Source organism: Jatropha curcas, chromosome 8, assembly GCF_041381405.1.
Source record: "Jatropha curcas cultivar XTBG-Jc1 chromosome 8, XTBG_Jcur_1.0, whole genome shotgun sequence".
NCBI classification, from domain to species: Eukaryota; Viridiplantae; Streptophyta; class Magnoliopsida; order Malpighiales; family Euphorbiaceae; genus Jatropha; species Jatropha curcas.
In genome coordinates, this window is record NC_143158.1 from 25,293,938 (window position 1) to 25,316,180 (window position 22,243).

General features: G+C 27.7%; 1 protein-coding gene across 1 annotated transcript; it reads right to left on the reverse strand.

Moving 5' to 3' along the window:
* Positions 1-18,554: 18,554 nt before the first annotated feature.
* Positions 18,555-22,206, reverse strand: AIL5 (AINTEGUMENTA-like 5). Its single transcript, XM_012218656.4, has 9 exons — positions 21,853-22,206; positions 21,199-21,667; positions 21,035-21,117; positions 20,833-20,841; positions 20,440-20,528; positions 20,232-20,305; positions 20,085-20,135; positions 19,906-19,982; positions 18,555-19,807 (listed from the first exon to the last, which is right to left on the reverse strand). Exons 1-9 carry the CDS (start codon positions 21,986-21,988, stop codon positions 19,044-19,046), a joined length of 1,752 nt encoding a protein of 583 aa, XP_012074046.1. The 5' UTR covers positions 21,989-22,206; the 3' UTR covers positions 18,555-19,043.
* Positions 22,207-22,243: the final 37 nt, after the last annotated feature.

The window sequence follows — 22,243 nt, forward strand, 5'->3', positions numbered from 1 at the left end:
TTGAGAATAAAATCTCAAGATATAAGTAATAATAAATCTCAATATTGAGCTACAATAAGTCACATCTGTATCAAAAAATACAAATCTAAGGATTATTTGAAAAACAAAAATAAACAAACGTGAAAAAAGAAAAGAAAACTTCAGATTTTGAGAGAGAAAATTTAGGTTTTTTATTAAGACCTAAAGTATGATTAAACTAAGTTGAATTGGAAAATTTGTACTACTTAATTATAAGTCCGATCCAAATCAAAATTAATTAAGGGGCAATTTAACAAATGTCATATATGAGGTCTCAATTTTAACAAAATGTGGTAAAAGAATACTTATTAAGATAAAAACAAATTTGTTCAAAAAAAATTTTCAATACTACCAAAATTGACCTTGTCTCGTTAAACGGAAAACACTAAAAAAAAAGAAATGTTGGAAACAATAAAAAAAACACTCGAAAAAAAGGAAACACTGAAAAATAAAAGGATGTTGGAAAAAAGGAAATACTAAAAATAAAAAATAAAAAAATGAAACAAAATGAAACACAAAATCTATAAGAGCAAAGCTCTATATAACTTATGTAATTCAACCATGACAATGACGACCGTTAACGCAACTGACGACCACGACAACAACAACGGTAAATATAATATACACAGTATATATGGTGTGTATATATATATTGTATTAGTAAATATGGTAAATATCTACAGTATCGGTAAATACTCTAAATCGATTAAATACATAATAGATGTACATACATCAATTAACATATTAAACCAAGTAAATACGGTGCATATATACATATTTATATTGTACCAGTAAATATTGTAAAATCAATTAAATACAGAATAGATGTATGTACATCAATTAACACATTGGATTAAACCAACTAAATATGGTGTATGAAACCAAGTAAATACAATATATATACTGTATTGTATCAATCCAAACGGAATCAAAAGTTCTACCTTATCTTTACAGTATTTACTGATTGTATAAAAAATTAATAGAAATGTTTTTAACAATAAACAATAGATTAAAAACATAAATTAACATACCTTATGAATAAACAACGAAACCATGGAATAACACCAATAATGAGAAGAACGACAGCAAAATGAGAAAAAATGATAAAAAAATAATGGACGGCAGCAAACCGAGAAAGAAACATAAGAAAATAATGAGGGCTTGAAAAACAGCAATAGACAAATATTATTAACAACTAAAAAAAAGAAGAAAACAACAGTAAAAATAGGAAATTAATATAAAATGAAGCACTAACATATTAAAACACCGAAATAAAAAATTAATACAAAAAGAAATAATAACATATTAAAACACTAAAATATTAATAAATTAATGCCTACCAATAAAAAAGGAGCACAATAGTAAAAGTATATGACAAATGATAATAATTTAAATCTTAAAGTCAAACTGATATTTTTTTAAAATTAAGTTTCAAAAACTGAAATTTAGTATAATATCCTAATTAATTATCATATTATATAATTTATACAAACAAATTACATTAATGGAATAGATCCACTTTTAATTGGACAACGTCAAATGGGCCCATAAAACATAAAAGGCCTTATAAGGTTAAATTGGGTCCAAGCCACCCTTAGATAAGAAGGCGAAATCCAACGCGTCCATGCATTTGAAGAGGCCCAATGAAGGAAAATGCCCAAAGTAATTATAATGCTCCGCCTGTAAGTGGATGTATAGATTGCTTCCAATTTTATAGAATAAGGTTCGATTTTTTTTTTTTCTAACTATAAATGAAATTTTATTTTTAAATAGACTAAAGAGATGAAATTTAATAAGATAAGAGAAAAATGTAAAGAAAATTTATTAATGTTTAAAGCTATCGCAAATATCCTTGAAAAATAAATTTAATTTTGATCTCTACTTTAAAAGTTTATAAATTATAAATTCTCAAAAAAAAAAAATTGTAAATTATAAGATCCTAATTTTTGTTATGTCATTATTTCTTCATTTATTAAATAATATAATTAAAATTTTTATTTGATTTATTAATTGCATAAAATTAAATATATCAAACACAAAACTAAGTTACCTTGACACAGGGGTCAGCAATTACCCCCTTTTTTAAAATTTAAAAATTTAAAAATTTATTCTATATATTGTCTTACAAGACAAGCTATTTATTACTAAATTGTTAATCAATATTTATTGACATATTATGGATAATTACCTATTATACAAATGGATCCAAATTCTTGTTTTAAGGAATAAAATCTAATTTTTTTAAATAAAAAAAAAAGAAAAATCTTGGGCGAAAATTGGGCAACGTGGCAATTAACAATCATCTTTAGGAATTAAAATTGTGCTAGTGTTAACAACCTCGGCTTAATTGGCATTATAAAAATGATTAGCATCTTTGACCAAACACAATGACAATACAGTACTTGCCAAATCAAATTCCAGACATTCAACCGCACGCTTCGCCGATCAACTCAGTGAAGGGGCACGTGCGTTCTCATTAGTATATGATTAATAGAAAATAATAGTACAAACACACTATCCACTAAATGATTATAATAATTAGACCTATATATAAAAAGTTGAAAAGGTTGAGATAAGCATAATGTTTCCTTTAATCACGATTTCTTGCTCACATCCAACAAGGCAAAACCCTAATCCTTTAATCATTAAATAACATAAATTAAAAAAAAAAAAAGAGTGGATTTTGCATAGCTAAGACTGAGCCTAATTAAGACATGACCTTCACGTGTTTAGATGAGTAGGGGATTAGGGTTTGGTTGAGCTTCTTTTTTTTTTTTTTTTTTTTTTTCCAAACCAAGTCTTTAACATTAAGTAACCATTTTTTAAGATATATTATTTGTGTGTATTTTAGAAAGACAAATTAGAAAGACAAAGCAAACAATAAAAAAACTATGTATATATACGATCTGTGGTTTCATTCCATAATCGAAAAAATAATCAATTGAAAAACTAAGTTTTCGATTAATGGTAAGTACAATATATACACATATATAGGTTTCTCGATTCAATAGTAGATGTAGTATATATTATACCTCAATATATATATATATATATATATATATATATATATATATATATATATATATATATACCAATTAACACGATGAATCAACTAAGTAAATACGATATAAAATGAGCTGAATACATAAATTTACTTCTGAACTCTGCAACTTTAATCTTGTGGTGCTCTGAACTTTGCGAATGACCTATTATGCACTTCACCTTGTAAATTTTGATAACATTACACACTTTTCCACACTAGTATCAATAATTTTTAGAATTTTACTTTTATCTGCAAAATATCGACTTGATATAGTTAGCATAACCTTTGTAATAATAATTTTCATAAATTTCAACTTTTTAATAAGTGTTTAATTAATCTGATTTTGCAAGTTGAAGTTTTGAATAAAATAAATTTGAAAATTAAAGTTTTAATAAGTATGATTTTATAAGTTGAAGTGTTTGATGTGTCAAAATAAAAATTAAGAGCACTATAAGATTAAAGTAACAAAATTTAGAGATGAATTTATGTATATGCAGTTTTAATAAAAGTTTTAATAGGTTTGTTACATGGTATGCAGAAAAAATTGAAATTATGTAGTAGTCTATTTAATGAGCTATGAGCTATGAGCTATCAACTATCTTAATTAGCTAAGATATTTATAAATTATTTTGATAATTGATGTGAATAAATTATGAGCACAAGATCAAAACTGAGTTGTGATGAGATATTGACCATTATGTTTTCACCCCCTCCTCCTCAAGATGGAGTTGGAGAGATATCTACTAAATAAGATGGGTTAAATTCCAGCAGTAGTTTATTATTTTCTATCAATCCATGTTTGTTTTATTTCTATTTTCTTAATTTTTTTTTTTTTTATTTTCCCATCTCTTGAATTGTTTTATGACTGTGTTTTTGAATAAGGATAATTTTTCTTCGATTTGGAGAAAATTTTTTTCTTTAATTTTGTTATTTGTAAAATATTAATGTATGAAGATTTTTTTTTTAAATGATTTTGGAAGAAGGCGGACAAAATAAAATCCTACATTATTGTTTTAACTTTTTCGTGTAACTGTAGTTATAAGACGCTTCTTCTTTTTCCTACGATTTTCTGCAATTGAAGCATAGTGCTATAGCTTTTGATTATACAGTTTATTTTTTCAATAAAAACTTGCAAATTTAGAGAATTTTTCAGCCGTAATGTCAATTTTCATATTAAAATTGAATGAATAATAAATCAATTAGCATATTTTTTATTTGGATCCTCTTATTTAATTTAAAATTAAAGACTTTATACTCTTGATTTATTTGGAAGTTTTGGTAAAAGGGAATGAAGTTGCAGAGAACGTTGAAAGATACGCCGGTGGCGGGTGAGTTGGAGAAAGAAAGGATGTTAAAGTACAAAAAATAACCGCCTAACTAATTAGCTATAAGTTGAAATCTTTAAAAATAACCGCCTCTACCAATTAGCTTAGAATTGTTTTATTTACAACTTGTTTTGATAATTGGCAAGAATAATTTATGGTCATAAGATCAAAATTGAATTGTTTGATCATTATGCTTTCACCCTCCCCCTCAAGATGGAGTTTGAGAGAAATCTACCAAATATATGTATGTATGTATACATATATAAAATCAATTAAATATAAAATATATATACATGTCTATTGAGTGTGGTGGTCTTTCTGCTGTGTAGCCCATAATATTATTCTGGTCCTTTGAACAAATCTAAATTATGTAATAATTTATCCAATTGTCTCTATCAACTTGTTTAATTAAGTAAGACATTCACAATTTGTTTTGATAATTGACGTGAATAAATTATCACCACAAGATCAAAACTGAATTGTAATGAGATACTGATCATTATACTTTCGCCCCCTTCTCGAAGTTGTAGTGAGATCTACCAAATATATATTTGTATATATGTATATACACATATACAAAATCAATTAAATATAATATGCGCACACATATTCTAATTAATACATTAAATCAAACCAAGTAAATACGATATATGATAAGCTAATTAATTAATGGTAATCAAAACAAACAATCATAGCTTGAGAAGAATCCTTAAACATAATCAAGTAGATGATAAAGAGAACAAATCTAAATTATGTAGTAGTTTATCTAATGAGCTATGAGCTGGAATCCTTAAAAATAACTGCCTCTACCAATTGACTTAATTAGCTAAGAAATTTTCAACTCGTCTTGATAATTGGCGGGAATAAATTATGACCACAAGATCAAAACTGAATTGTGATAATATATTAATCACTATGCTTTCACTCCCTCCCTAATATGGAGTTGGAGAGAAGTCTGCCAACTCCATCTTGGAAAGAAGATGAGAAAATAAAGGAGAGTTCAGGTTCTTAATAAACAAAACATGTCTGCTTGTTCTTGTCTAGAAGTAAAATGAAAAATGTGGAGATTAAACCTTTTTTTTTTTTTTTTTATCAATCTCCACATTTATTTGATTAAGAAATATTTTAATTAATTATTGATATAAAAATTTGAAGTTGCTGAGTCAAAGCAACAGCAAGTCAAGAGAAACAAAAGATAATAATAAGGATGGTAGTGTGGCCGACATGTGCTATAGAGTAAGCAAAACAAAAAGGGGAAGCAACTGATAGAGACTAAACTGATCAAAGAGAAAAAACAAAATTAAAACACAAAAAAGAAAAGTAGAAGAAGAGCAACTTTTGCAGTATTTGATTTGACTATTACTTTGTTGCATTTTTGAACCCTCAACTTTTCAGGAATTGGCATGTGCTTGCTTTTCATCTAAACCTCCTCTTTAAGTACAATTAATTAGTACAACAATGGTGCTTTCATTGCCAAATTAATACATCCATTTTTAGAATTTTATTTTTCCACTTAAACAGTGATTTTTATATTCATAAATCTTTTAAAGTTAACCAGACTGGATGATTTGCTTATTGATGTATTTTTAATATTTCTTAAAGAAAATAAATACTTTAATTTTAATAAAAATACTTAATTTCATTAGTTTGATCCATAAACGAAGTAATGAACCCAGTTTAAATAAATATATTCTGTATGAATATCTATGAATACTCTCGTCATTATTAGTAAAAAAAATATTACCTTATTTATTACTAATAAAAAGAATATTTAAAATGTATTCGAGTTTGAATAGTTTAAATTTTAAAAATATCTTATTCGTTTAAACATAATTCAAATAAATTTGAATCGAACAGACAGTCAAATAAAATTGAATCCAACGTATAGTAAAATGATTAACTAACTTGAATAAATGTATTTAAAAATATTTAATTGAAAGATGTATGAATAGTAAAATTTCGATCCTTATATGCAATATCAATATGCTATGCACTTTGTTAAAATCATAATAAAAAATCATGATAAGTCGGAAAATATCGACCGATGAATTTTTAATATTTAATATGTGAACGCGGGTTTTATTACATCATTCATTATAACAAAATTTTTTGTTATCGGCAATTATTGGAGATTAACTTTATTATCATCTTTCTGCCAAACAAAAAAAAAAAAAAAAAGAAAAAGAAAAAGAAAAAACTTTATTTATCATCTTTTGTACACCTCATCTTTATCTTATACTTTATTCCAATTGTATAGATCTCATATTCCATTCGTCTGGGCTCCCCGCATGTAAAATAAACAAATAAATAAATAATATATCTCATAAAATACATGCAAGTGTCATTACAGGGTTTACATCACAATACAAGAAACAGCTTTTATTGTTATACAAAATTCAAAAATTTTCTATAAATACAGAAATTTTGTTTGTTTGCCACTTGGCATGGTAATCTATCATAGTAGGTAAATAAACATAGGCTGTTGTATATGATTTTTTTTTTCTTTTGATTTTTTTTTTTTTTTAGTCTTGTGAGAACTTTCTTCTCGGTGAATGATAGGAATAGTCGTTAAGAATTGACTGAGCGTAAATAGAGTAACACTCGGTCAAAGATTTATTTAATCATGTAAATAATATTCAAGATTCTCGCTTGATATTTATGACTAAGATTCTTGCTCAACATTTATCCCATTAGTTAAAATAGAAAATGTACCGTAAATGTTTGTATAGCATCCTAATAGAGAACACATTACATCTTATAGCAATTTAAGAAATTTTCTCTATTTTACTTGTATCAGTAAATATATATAAAATAATGTTATACATTATCATTTTTAACTATATTTATTTTTTAATTGTTACTTGGAAATGTTATTTTTTTAATTCATATAAATCTATTATTTTTCTCTCCATTCTTTCTCTACAAATAACTTATTTTATTTATTTTAATAATTTTTTATCACATTCTATAGTTTTTGAAATATGTTATAATATTAAAAAATAAGTGAAGAAAATTTTTAAAAAAATTAAAATAAAAAAGTAAAAATACATAAAATAAATTGCCCATGTACATAATAGTATGTTTAGTGAGAATCTAAACAACAAATTAGTTAATTAAGGTCATATCATTTTAATAGTGAAAGTATTAAAATGGTAGTGGTGTCGGAGAAGTGGCGGTGGTACCAGAGTGATTGTGGTGGCCAAATAATGATGGTTGTGGTGGTAGTAGTAGTGGCGCGATGGCAGCAATAGGGTGGTTGAGGTGGTGGTGGTGGTGCAGTGGTGGCGTGATGGTAGCCAAAGAGTGGTTGAAGTGTTGGTGGTAATAGTCTTGAACGGTGAAGTTTTGATTGGAGTGGCTTGATATAAAATGCATTACATGTGCCATGTGTTTTATTATGTAATAAGTATTACATTACGTAGTTTATAGGTCTAAATAATTTTTAATAACTTGATATAATGAATAACTTTTGATTCAAATATTTTATTATTAATAATAATATGGTGGTAATGGTGGTGGTGGTGGTGGTGATGGTGATAGAGTGATAGTTACGATGGTGGTGAAGGCGGCGGTGGCAGTGGTGGCGGTGGCGATGGTGTGATTGATGATGATGGCGTGCTAATTATATTACGTGTTTACAAACAAATATAGAAATTGAATGGTCATAAATTTTCTCAATTGCATCTAAATATAGCAATAGAATCTTAATTACATTTCATTATATTACGTTACATTTTTCATTGCACTATATCTAACCAAACATAGGATTACAGAAAAAAAAGGCTTAAAAAAAAAAAAAAGATTAGTAGTATATATTTGCTTATAATTGGGAGAAATACACATCTATAATTATAGCTATCTTTTTTTATCTAGAAGGCACGTTCACATGTGGGAAACTGTATTGCCTAAACACAATAAAGAATTTATTCTGCGTGTTCCAGATATAAAACGTGGATTATAACAATATTTTATCGCTAGATAGAAACTTATGTAATAAAATATATATTTAATTTAATCCTTATAAACCACATTTTTCTAAAAAATGCATTTAATTTCTCAATCTCAAAAATTTAGAAAACTCTTTTAACTTTAACACCAAAATAAATTCTAATGATAAATGTATTTATAATCTGGTAATAATTTTAAGTTTGAATTCTTCAAAAAAAATTAATAATTTATACTAAAATTGAGTTTGTAATATAAGATTAAATTTCATTTTTACGTACTTTGTTGTTTGATGAAATATTATGTTTCATATCACTTGTCCCACATAATATCCTATCTTATATAGGCTAATTTACACATTTATGTTGCTATAATCTTATTCATATGTTTATACATGTAATAATCAGAAAATATAGTTTTTCTCCGACTATATAATGTAAATATTTTTCATTCTATGAGTAAAATATGCTTTCCGAAAACCAACGGCATGCACGGTGTATTGTATCTTAAAAAATAATCATTGTCAGTGAACGTATAATTGTTCGTATGGATATACATGATTCTAGCGAGTGTCTGCCATTGATGCCTAATTCTAAGTTCTAACAGCTATCCACAGCATGGCCATTAGGGTAGGTAGAGCCATTATTTAAGACCTACTACAAATGTAATTGGCAAATTGGAATCACATGGCCTTTTTATTTTATTTTTTCATTTTATGTATATATTATATAATAACATTCAAAAAGTTTAATTGAATTTCAATCAATTTAAAATAAATATTTATTTTCAAAATGTTTTACTTTAAATTCCAATGAATTTTATTGGTTTTCTACTTATATCCGATGCATAATACTTATCACATTTAAAAAAATAGTTTATTCCAAAATACTTGTTATCCGTTGCATAATACTTATCACATTTGAAAAAATAGTTTATTTCAAAATACTTGTCACATCTGTGATTCTAAAAAATAATAAATATTTTTTTTATATTTACCCTTTATATATGACTAATAATTACTACTTCAATTTAATGATTTTTTTCAAAAAATTAATATTAAAATTAAGATAATATAATCAATTTACTTGATAATTTATTATAATTTAGATAAATTTAATAGTTTGCTTTAAGAATCATGAAATTTCAAATGTTGCAAATATCATGGAAGAGAGATGGTTAAACAATTACTATAAATATACAGTAATAATTTACCTTTATAATCCTTTCTTGGAATAAATCTTATCCTCTTTGGATGACAGTGCAATCATCACTTTTCAGAGGGGGCAAATTAAGTATTAGATTCAAATTCGATTTTCATTTATACCAAACATTATAAATTTTTTAAAAAAATTACAGTCATCAATTCATCACTTTCTTCTTTTGAACTTCTTTACCTAATTTCAACAACATTATCAAGTTGATACCTTTAAAAAAAAAAAAAAATTCAAGACTTTACTGTTAAGAAATCTCCACAGAAAGCTTAATTTACCTTTAACATGAAGTTTCAGCTATCTTTATATATTATAGTTGATCTATTGCTAACACCATCTACAAAGTTAGAACATGTCATAAGCTTCTTTTTCTCAATTATTGCTCCAATTCATACAATAATAATACCTACTTGCTTTAAATTTATTCGGTAAAATACGTAAACTTACCCTTTAACTTTGCAATTTTAACCTTGTGACACCCTTAAATAATGAACAACCTATCGTGCACTTGAATTTGTAAATATTATTAACATTGCATACATTTTCATACTAATAATAATAGTTTTTAGGATTTTTAACTTTTATATGTAAAATATTGATTTGATGTGTAATTGGGCTAATTTAACAGAACAAAAAAGATCATATTTGGCCCTTTAGGCCAATTTAACTCTTAAACTTATTTTAAATGATTAAAAATGTCAAATTTAACTTTTTAAGCCAATTTAGTCCATGAAATTATTTTAAAATTTTCACAAATTAATAAATTGATTCAATTTAAGAGGATTGATTTTTTTTTTCTCTTCTTGTTCTGTGATAAAAAGTAAAAACACCGTATCAATCTTTTTCAACACTTTTGAATTAAAGTTCCAATTCATAAAAGCGTCATTTCTTAAAAGATGTTAAATTTTCACAACATGCAATATGATTTTAGGCCTCGTTTGGTTGGGGGTAAGTGAAGAGAGGAAGTTGAAGTTCCCAGAAAATACAAATTTTGAGCATTTTTTGTTGGCACAAACTGTGTAATTCCCAGGAACTTAAAAATACAACTTCCTTAGCCGTACAGGAAGTAACTTTCCCTGCTCACCCATAGGAAGTGGACTTCCTTAGCTCAAAAACTTCACATTCTCAATTTTACCCTTTTAGCTTCCACTGCACATGTGCTTATTTTTACTTTAGTTCATTGTACTTCTAATTCAACACATGCTCTTTCTTTATTAAGCTTTTTTAGAGATTTAATATTCTTATTTTGTTTCTATTTATAACATTAACCATATAAATAAAATAATAATAATAATTTGTACAATATGTAATTAAAAAGTTATATCGATTGCAAGCTAGTAGATCGTATAAAACGTTTTTTATTAAATTTTTTTTCAATGAAATATTTTAGATTATTATATATTTTTTTCAATGAAATGTTTCAATTAAATTTCTTTTTCAATGAAATATTTCAATTATTATATATGATAGGGGTATTTTTGTCATTTATAATCTCACATTTTATTAATCCAGTTTTGCTTTCTGGAAATTCAATATATCAACTAAATACAATCGTACTCTACTTTTTCAGGAAATAACTTTCCTGAAACTCTACTTTTCAGAAAGTTAACTTCTTAGGAAATAGATCGATTTGAACCAAACGAGGCCTTAGTCTATTCAACATGAGATATAGTGGATTTTACATTAATTTTAAGATGTTAAGTTAATATATATATATATATATATATATATATATATATATATATATATATATATAATCAAAATCATCGGTCAAGGTAAATAAAATATAATATACTTCATATATGGTTTTCTTTTATTTCATATTTCATTAATTTTCTTAATAAATTACACTGCTCAATCTCAACTATGGTCTTGCATGTTTGTAAATACAATGAAAAATCAGTGGCTACTTTATTTTAAAATATTAAATCTGATCTTTTTAATCATTTTAAACAAGTTCATGGGTTAAATTGGCTGAAGAGTTCAAAATCTTACATTTTTTTATCTGGCTAAATAAGTTCAGGAGTTAAATACAAATACACATGGAATAGTTATGAAATATGTTTATCCTTGCTCTAACTTGTTAGGCAAAATTTTACCTAGGCATAGACCAAACCAATGAGACTAAGGTTTCTTATTGAAATAAATGTATTTCTGATTATACACTAGGGAAAAAAAAAAGATAAAGTCAGAACACTTTTAAAAGAATCCTTATTGTCATTGATTTGGTTCATAAGCGTGGCTATGGACCCGGTCTAGGCAAGTAATTCCCAACTTGTTAATGATTTTATTACCTATATTAATTCCAAATTCATGTAAAAATAACCCTTCATTATTTCTATCTAGGGGTGGCCATTTTTCGATTTTTAGAATCGGAACCGCCGGTTCGGAACCGAAACCGTGAGGAACTAGAATCGGTTCGAATCAAAATCGAAATTGGATTCTACAATTTGATTTCGGTTTCAACTTTTGTAAAACCGTGAACCGACAGATCCAAGAATTAGTCGGAATCGGCTGGAACTAGCAGTTTTTCCAACCCGGTTTCAATAACTTTTTTTTCAAATATTTTTGTGAAATCTCCAAATTAACCCTCTTAATAACTATATAACGGCTAGTTTTAAAGGTGTTTGTGAAAAATTGATTTTTTAAATACCCTTTTTATTTAAGAAAAATAAATTAAGTTCAAGCCATTTTTCTAAAAAAAACAAAAAAGTTCAAGTTTTTTTTTAATAAATAAATTAAGTTAAGCCTTTTTTCAATTTCTTCTTTAAGTTTTTTCTAAAAATTATTTCATAATATTTAAATTTTAAATTTTTAACAAAAAAATGTTCCCTAACTTTTGATTTTATAATGTCGAAAAATCAATCGGAGAACCAGTCGGAACCTATTAAGAAACCGGAATCAGAACCGTAATAGGAAGGTTAATTTCCAGTTTGATTCCGGTTTCAGATTTTTTTGAAACCGGACGTGGCCACCCTAGCTTGTATCCACCCGAATTGAATTAATATTACCTAGATATTACCCAAATCTATTTAACTTTACTACATTTAATGAGTAATTTACTAAAAGCTATTTTACTTATACTTTAGTTAATAATTTATAAATTTATAAAATTGATAATCTTACAAAAACACTTAAATTCTTATTTTGTTTAATAAAAGGTTTTATGAATTAATCAATAAATTACTATAAATTTATATATTTAAATAATAGATATTCAATATATTAAGCGCATAACCTATTTGAATCTAAAATAGATAATCATTCTAAATCCACACTTTTGTTACATTTTTCTCTAAATTTTAAAATTGCTAAGGTTTGTTCTCTAGATTTCCTTTACCAATTCTATAATATTGATTTTAATGTTTTTTTTTTTTTTTTAAATGTCTCTAAAAAGTAGAAAAGTAAATAGTGAAGTCAATGATTTGTTAGATAGTTCTTTTTTTTTTTTTTTTTTTTTTTTGAGAAAAATTAGATAGGATTACTAATAATATATGATAGTGACCTTTTAGATAGTATTCAAGAGATTTATTTCTTTTTCTTTTTCTTTTTTTTATTCATAGTATTCAAGAGGTTTTTGAATGTATAGGTCAAGTGAAAATATATTTTTGGATTTACTAAAAAAAAAAGAATTTAATTTCGAAAATTGACAGTGATTTTTCGCAAGTAGAAATCGCAATAAGTAATATATAACGAGTAGAGTATCGTTCCCTCGATAATTGTATACCTAGTACCAAATTATATTAACCTACTATTGTTTAAACGACAATTTAAGAAAATTATTTTAAGAGACTAAATTCGACAAATAAAGATAATAAAAAGAAATCAAGCAAGCAATTTTTGATTAAAAGAAATCAGGGATTAAAAACTACTAGATATTTTGACTTCACCTAATTTTTTTCAATTTATCTTATTAGTTCGTTAATCAATTTTAATTGTTCAAATATGGGAAACAACCATAAAATCACTAACAAGCTCTCCCAATATATTGTGAGCTATTTTAATCCGGTCTAATTACCTATCTTCTAATAGTGCAATCAAATATGAATTAAATCATTAAGTTTTATTATTTGTTTATGAATTCATAACCTAAGGTTGTTAACTTATGAAAACCCCCATGAGGCAAACTATATAGCTTCTGCATCAAGTTATTATTTTCATGTAATTTATTACCTTTTTCATATCAAAAACCCTTCTCCCAATAGTAATTAATGAAATAAATCAATCTAGGAGAGAAACTCTATATGGAAGCGTTAAGCTCAATAATGAATTATATTTTGAACAAAGAAAAACAAATCTAATATTATAAATTAGAAAAGAAATTAAGCTACATCAAATTCCTAGTATGAGAGTTTAGTTCGACATAGTAATTAAATAAAACTCAATTAAACTTGACAATAATTCCATAATCAATGTGAATAATGAAAAGTAAAAACAAGATTAAGAGTTTAAAGATAAAAACTAGTCAAATAACGTGGACGGCTTCCTTGAATCTTGACACAATGCTTGATCACTTGAAGTCTTAAAGAGAGAAAAATAATAGAACAAAAGATTATAAAACTAGAGATAGCTTTATAATGAATTGGTTCTCTCTTTATATAGACTTCCTGGGAGAAAATCCGACTTCATTTAGGAAATACAGTCTTCATTAAGTAAGAAACCTTTTGAAAATAGGAAATTGTTTAGGCTTTGAATTTCTTCTCAATTAGGACTCCCTCAGATAGGATTAGAAGTTGATCTGCACATCAGGAAATCATCTTATGTGGGCTCATGTAAATAGTAGGGACTAGCTGGTGTTCGCAACCCAAAATAGAACTTGATTTGCAGCACAGGCGTGCTGTGTGGCACTGTCAGGGCTTGCCGGAGCCTGAGTTCTAAGGATGGTTCAGCAAGGGCCGTGGTCAGGAGCACATTTAAAGAGGAATCTATGGCACGGGCATGCCACATAGCACAGCTAGGGCTTGCTAGGCTCCGAGTCTTCATGATGGAATACAGCAAGGACCGTGCTCAGGTAAACATGCCTTTGGATTGATGTCCTCTTGCTGCACGAGCGTGCCCGATAGCACAGCTTGTGCGTGCTAGAGCCTGAGTTTCCACATTGATTTTCCTTGATTCCAACACGGGCGTGCCCGATAGCACAGCTTGTGCGTGCTAGAGCCTGAGTTTCCACATTGATTTTCCTTGATTCCAACACGGGCGTGCTAAAGTTTGAGTGTTCTGCTTTGTTTTGCTCTTTTCTGTGTCAACATCCTACAAATTTCCTTAAGATTAAGCAAGTTATGTTTCAAGAAAGCTTTAATGAAAAATATAAATAAAACTAAATAAAAAGCTAACTAAAGTAATTAAAACTATTAAAAATCCTAATAAAAATTATATTAAAAATACTATAAAAATAACACTTATCAAAAATTATAAATTGATTAGTGTGAGATACCGCAATCATTTGGAGTTAAAGAGATCCAGCGTAGGTGTACCTCATTTAAATAAGTTAGCTAATAATTTTGCTCACTTTCCTTTTAAAAAAACTTATGCTCACTTAAAAATTTTTATATATACTAAAAAATTAAATTAACTAAAATATTTTTATTTTATTTATTTATTTATTTATTTGAACAGAGAGAGGAGGGGATAAAAACCCAAAAAAGAAAACTTAGCCTACACAAGGCCAGCTAACACCCACCATGTCTGCTCAAGCAATCCACGCATCTTAGGAGAGGGGGAATCAAGCATTTTTATTTTATTTATTGATAGATTAAATATGCTGAAATAATATTATGAGCTCTATAATAAAAGGTAATTCTTTCTATTCCTGAAAGCTTGTGGCTAGATGGAACTTGAATATAAAATCCTTTTCTGCCATGTTCTTATAGAAAGAGAAAATCAAATAGATCTCACTTAATTTGCAAATTAACTAAATTTTAGTGTGTTAATTTTTTTTTACTAAGGTCAAGAATAAGAGATCTATTATTCATTTTTTTTTATAAGAACTTTCATCAATTTAGCAAGTTTAAGAGAGATTTACTCCTCCTGCATAACCTATAATATTATTCCGCGCTTAAAAAGAATAAACAAACTAAATTTTAGTAACAAGTGTATAACTAATTACTATATAAGACAGTCAAAACAATGGTCAAAACAATAAGGCATGTGATGATGAGGGTGAGGATCTATTAAGCGCCGAAAGGTACAAAGGGGAAAAAAAAGGTGAACCATCATCCAAAGAGAGGGATATAAGAGACAAGAAAAGGACAGGAATTTTGATTTAATATAAATAAATATATGCATATATATATATATTTATCTAGTTTGGAAAGGGACACACAAAAAGCTTGTAGACAATGCTAACAATATATATGGGTTTTGTTTTCTGTCCTATTGTACATTATTATATGTCTTGTTAAAGTTTCTTAAAGCTCATAGCACACTTTTGTTTTTTTCTCACTTTCTTTTGTTTTTGTGGTCAAGGTTTTGGTTCCTTTAATTAAGAGTTTAGACTGCCTTTTTTATGTGTGGGAAGCATTTTAGGGTTTTAGATCACACATCAATTTGGTCTCAATTTAAATATGTCTCTTTATCATATTGTTTTTCCTTTTTTTTAATTTTTTCCTCTCCCTCCATTTGAACACAAATAGATGTTTAGATAGACGTTTTGTCTACTCATAGTTGGAAATGTAAAAGAAAAAATATACTCACTGTTATTCGATATAAAATTCATTGAAAATAAGACATGTTCGTTTTTCATATAGCTTCTAATGTTTTGATGAACTCAAAAAATTATTTATTATTTATAGTGTTCAATAGCATTATATTTATACTAGTGCTTAGACTTTAAAGAAGCAGATTATGAAACGTTATTCCCATTTTGAAACACTAATTAAATAGCTGACAGCTTCTATAATAACTAATAACTGCTACAACAATTAATTTTACCAAATGAATCCTAAAAATAAGGTGAGATCCACAAATTTATTATATTCAGACAATTACTGACCGAGTAAGAGATTCACGCAAAATAGTATTTATCTAATGACAAATAAAAAAATAAGCACATAGTAAACCCAAATATTCCACTAAAATTTTTTTTCCCTGTCAATAATAATTGGTAATAAGGGAAAGTAAACAAAATTACAGTAATCAAACACAAAACTCATTGGAGACGGGATAAAATGAGACCTAAAAGTCTATTACGCCCAATTATTGATTGAGCGAAAGGGATAGACAGAGCTCATAAAAAATAAAATAAAAATAAAAAAGAAGCAAATTTTAGATTACTTGATGAATATGAGTAGTTGTGACTATATTCATATTTGTAATATCTCTGCTTTTCAATGGAGAATTGATGATTAAAGTTTCTATGAAAGTGAAAGTTTGAAATTAGTATCTTAAAAATAAATATAGTTAATTTCATTTTTATAATATTATATTTAAAACATAAAAATATCACGTACATAAAAGAATCTTAATCAATTAACTAGAATATCACTTTAAAGAATTTTAGCAACATGGTAATAATAAATATGCTTCCAACTTGTACGAATACGTACATTTATACTTGTACGAAAATATGTTCTTCAATTTTTATATATTTGATTCCATAGTTTTAATATTCATTTCCAAATTTTGCATAAATAAATAAATACACGTCTTATTACTTTTGAGTTATATATGAATTCCATACGTACATTATGGCAATGTTTGGATTGATGATTTTAAAATTTATGAAATTAAAAATTTAAGTTTTTTTACAGCCAATTAAATATAGTCTAATTAGTCTTTCCACTTATGTAAAGAATGAGATATCTTGATTTTCGATCATAAAAATTTTCACATATTGAGATATCTTGGCTTTAACTCCTTTCTACTATAAAAATTTTCACAAATTTATGAGTAAAAGGAATGACTACCTCTATTGTGTATCCCATAATACTCTTTCACATTAGTGATCCATTTCATGTGAGCCATTTGAAATTTATCAATAATTATGAAAATATGCTATTTAATTTATGAAAAAATTATTTATCAAATTAAATTGGGATTCCTCGATATATAAAATAAAGGTCTATCTAATTGAATTAAAATAAATATTCCTTCCGTCTCAAAAAAAATAGTCCATTTTTTATTTTTACACATATTAAGAAAGTAGCCATTATTATGATTAAATGACAATTTTATTCATAATAACTTTCTTATTATGTGCATCTTAAATAACACATAAACAATTATTATATTAAAATAATAAACAATTAATGAGAATAATTGAAAATAAGATAAAATTTAAAAAGAGGATAATAGACAATTTAAAGGTTAACTACAATGTAAAAAAGAAAAGTGGACTATATTTTAGAACAACCAAAAATAAAAGACAACTATCTTTTTAGAACGGATATCATAATTTCTTATGATATGGATCATAATCTATTTTGTTTAATTCAAAATTCATTAATTATCACACTTGAAAGTTAATGGTATAAATGAAAATCAAATCTTTAATTGAAGTCAATCATAGGTCAAAAGGAGCTTAATTGCCCACATTTGGGTAGTGATAAACATATAGCATTATCTTCTTGATATATATAATTAAAGACATCGTGCTTTGACTAAGGATGATAAACCATATAATTTAATGGGTAAATGTTTTTTTTTTTTTTTTCAATTTAGTTACTATTGAAGTTTAAATTCAAAATAAACCTAAAGACGAATTTAATTACAATCACTGACCTAAAATTCATTGATAAATATTTATTTTATAGAGTGGGATGCAAAGGGTTAGCATAGCATGATAGATTCATTTTTTTAAGGATATGTAGGGTTGGGAATCCTTTTTTTTTTTTTTTTTTTTTGCCTTCTGCTTGTTTCAATCTTAATAGCGAGTGAAGTACGATGCTAAATGCATATAGATTCATATGTCAGGTTCATATTCATTCATATTCGAATCTCCATTCCCTTGGCTAACAATGCAAGAATAGATTCAATTGCCAACTAGCTAATTCCCAAAGTAAAATTGCTCGAGTGTTTTAATGATACTAACCCATTGAATTTTATTACATGCTTATATACAATAATATTACAAAGATGAGACAAAATTCCTCTAATACCATATGAAAATAAATTCTTCACGTACCAACCAACAACATGACAAAAAGATTACAAAAGGATTTCTTTTTCAATTTTCATTTTATACCCAAGTAAATTCATGTCAGTAATAAAAAGCAGAAAAGGAAAAGAAAAACAAAAAAAGAGAATCAAAGACCACAAGAAAACAAAAAAAATAAAAAAAAAGAAAAAGAAATTAAAGTAACTCGGTTAGTACGGTCAGCTTCTGTCAAAATACTTTTTTAGTAAAAAAAAATTTTGACCAACCAATCTATGAAGTCCATGCATGCTGGCATGCAACAAAAAATTTCCATTACCGCCTTAACTTTCACCATTTTTCCACAGATTCTCATTCTCATCTATAATCTCTCTTCTCTATCTCCTCTTTTCAGAGAACAAACAAACAGCTCATTCCATTCCAAAAATTGGTGTCTGAAATATTGATACATTAGGCTTTGCAGATTGTAAACTATGTATAGATTGTGCAATCCATCCTCCATAATTAGAACTCCCCTCGTAGTTACTGCTACTACTATTTAAAGCAACCGGTGCTGCGAATGGGATCAAATTTGAACTCGTACTTGAGACATTACTCCCACCACTACCGCCGCCGCCCCCGCCACCACTAAGTCCGACTCCACCGTAGTATCCACCACCGCCATTCAATAATATCCCGTTGTTGTTACCGCAGTTGACCGAAGAACCCACGTTGAAATCGACATCGATACTCGGTTGCACTTGAGAAAGTGGGTTTGAAAATGAATGAAATGTAACATTATTACCGGTTTCATTCTTGGTATTGTTGCTCACCGATGTTGTAATCGAAGTATTCCGGCATCCGAGAATGTTTGACCAGAAATCAGAAGGATCTTGTTTGACTGGCATTGTAAACCCTAACGGAGAGTTTGCAGTAGGAGATACAAAGGTAACTGAGGATGCTGAGGAAAGGTGATCTCGGTCGTCGGCAGATGATTTGCAGCCGTCCATGCTTTTACTTTCTGAAGTTGAGTCCGATGAATTCTTTGACTTGCCGGAAATTCCTCCGATGGGAAGATTGCTGTTAGCTATGCTTTTGACATCGTATCTACTCATATCAAAATTTGTAACAGCATTTAGCCCTCTAAATTTTATAGCTGCAATGTCATAAGCCTCTGCTGCTTCCTCTTGAGTGCCTGTTAGTTAATTAAGAGATACATATTTACTATTTTAATTTCATTATCGCGTTGCACATACTATGCATAAATAAATAAAAATTAAAATAAAAACGCACTGAAAGTTCCAAGATAAAGATCTTTATTGCCGGCAACTCTTCCGATTCTTGCTTGCCATCGACCGTGTTGATGATGCCTGAAATATTTTTTTGAAAAAATATAAATGATTGAAATTTACTTTAACCTACATTGTATGTTAAAAATACAAAGAAAATGAATTTCAAAAAATATCACATGCCTTGTCACGCCTCTATAAATGGATGCTCCTCGAGAGAAACCACTGCTTTTCCTATTATATATAACAAAAATATATATATATAAAAGCTAAAAAAATTAATTTTTGTTTAATTTATTTATTAATATATGGTAATATTGTCATTATTACCTTCTTAGCGAAGCAACAAATTCTTGCCTAGTCATGTGTTTCATCTCTTCTATTTCCTTCTGATAGTTAGAAATCTAAGGCAGAATAAAAATTTTAGAGTTAGATTGATTATTTAATTACATCAATAAAAAAAAAGAAAAATATGATTTGATCATGCAAAATATATAAATAAATATATATTTAAAGGGCTTAATGTAATTTAAATTACCGGAAAATTTGTGGTAGTGGTTGGACCCCAATACTTAAGAGCAGCAAGATCATAAGCTCTAGCTGCTTTCTCCTCTTTATCATAGCCACCTAAAAGAAAATTATACCAAAATAAGAAAAAAATTTTAAATATGCAATACTATTGAAAAAGGAATCTAAGGATAGATTCTTATTTCAAAAAGAAACGGAGTCTTAAGTTAACAAGAAGCAAAATCTAAAGTCCAATCTGAAGTAGATCATATATAAATGATTTCATAAATAGAAGAATGAATGAATGAATATTTAGTCACAACAGTAAAAACAAAATGATGGATTTAATCATATACTTTATTATAAATGGATAATCATAACCATGGACAAAGAATTAATAAAAATTATAAATATATTAACTTACCCAAATAAACTGTTGAGAAACAATTATGATATTCGTGCAACCATCAACAGTAATCATTCGTCATGCACATAAAAGAAACAGACGAACAAAAACAGATCAGAATCTTCATAAATATTTATTGTAGAATGAAATAAAGAAATTTACATCAACAAAACCTGATTCAGAGAAGATTTATTACTCAGATCTTAAAACAGAAAATTACCTTGTCTGCCTTTTCTACTCTGGCCTTCCCTTCTGCAGCTATTATCCCATAAATGAGCTTCGTACCTACCAGTCCACCTATGTCTAAAGAGGAAAATAAATCCTTAATTATTTTTATTTTAAAGATCTGGGTTTTGTTTATATTTAAATCAAATAAATGAATACCTAGTGACTCCTCTGTAGATTGATGTACGTTGGCCAAAGGTATCCACAGTTTTTCTTGGTGCAGATTCAGCTGCTTGAGCTAGTAATGGTTGATTTTGGGTAATGATATTTATTTCTTGATTAATATTAGTAGTAGTAGTAGTAGTAGTAGAAGAGGAGGAAGAAGAAGAATTTGAAAACCCACGAAGGAAACAAGCGGCTATGCTTTTAAGCTCAGAATCGTATATTTCACACGTTTCAGAGTCAGTAGTCATAGATGGTGGTGGTGGTGCTGCTGCTGCTGCTGCTGCTGCTGTTTCAGCAAGAAACTGACTCTGCAGTGATGGTTGTGGTGGCGGTGGCGGTGGTGCAGTGGTGGAGCTGCCAAGAAAGTCCTCGAGCTTTGGTCCAGTTGGAGTAAATATTGATAGGTCTGTTCCTGTTGCTGTAACATCTTCTCCTCGTGCCTGTGATTGTGCTCTACCTCTATCTACAGCATTAATAACAAAATAAAAAGAACATACAAATTATATTTCATTTCATTTTTTCAAAAACAAGCCTATAAAAACTAATCCAAAAATTATTAGGATTATATCTATTCTTTTTATGCAGCAAAGAGTATGCATCTGTTTGTGTTTGTGGAAAATACTATATGAGACAGAGAGAGAAGTGGACCTGCAGAAGAAGTGGTGGTGGTGGTGGTAAAAGCTTCAAAAAGACAGAGATGAGAGGGATTTATATGCTGGTGATGTTGATTAGAAAGAGAGAAACCAAGCCAGTTCTGGTGGTGAGAAGAAGAATCCATGTTCATGAAAGAAAGAGAGAGAGAGAGAGGGAGAGAGATTATTGGGTTTCGTTTTCTTGAGTTGTTAAGTCTTGTTTGTCGTTGGAAATGGAGAGAGAGAGAGAGAGAGAAAGAAAGGTTTCATTTGATGAAGAGAAGTGAAGAGAGGGTGACACAGATATAGAGGAAGGAGGAGAAGGTAATGGAGAGAGAGAAACTTAGGCTTGCACGGGCATCGAGGGTTTTATTTTATGACAGAGGAAAATAACATTATATTCAATT

Coding starts and splice junctions, on each gene's coding strand:
- AIL5 (XM_012218656.4), bottom strand. CDS start 21,988: ATGAACATGGATTCTTCTTCTCACCACCAGAACTGGCTTGGTTTCTCT. Junction 21,668..21,852: donor CACCACCACTTCTTCTGCAG/GTCCACTTCTCT, acceptor TTAATGCTGTAG/ATAGAGGTAGAGCACAATCA. Junction 20,136..20,231: donor TTTGTTGCTTCGCTAAGAAG/GTAATAATGACA, acceptor TATATATAATAG/GAAAAGCAGTGGTTTCTCTC.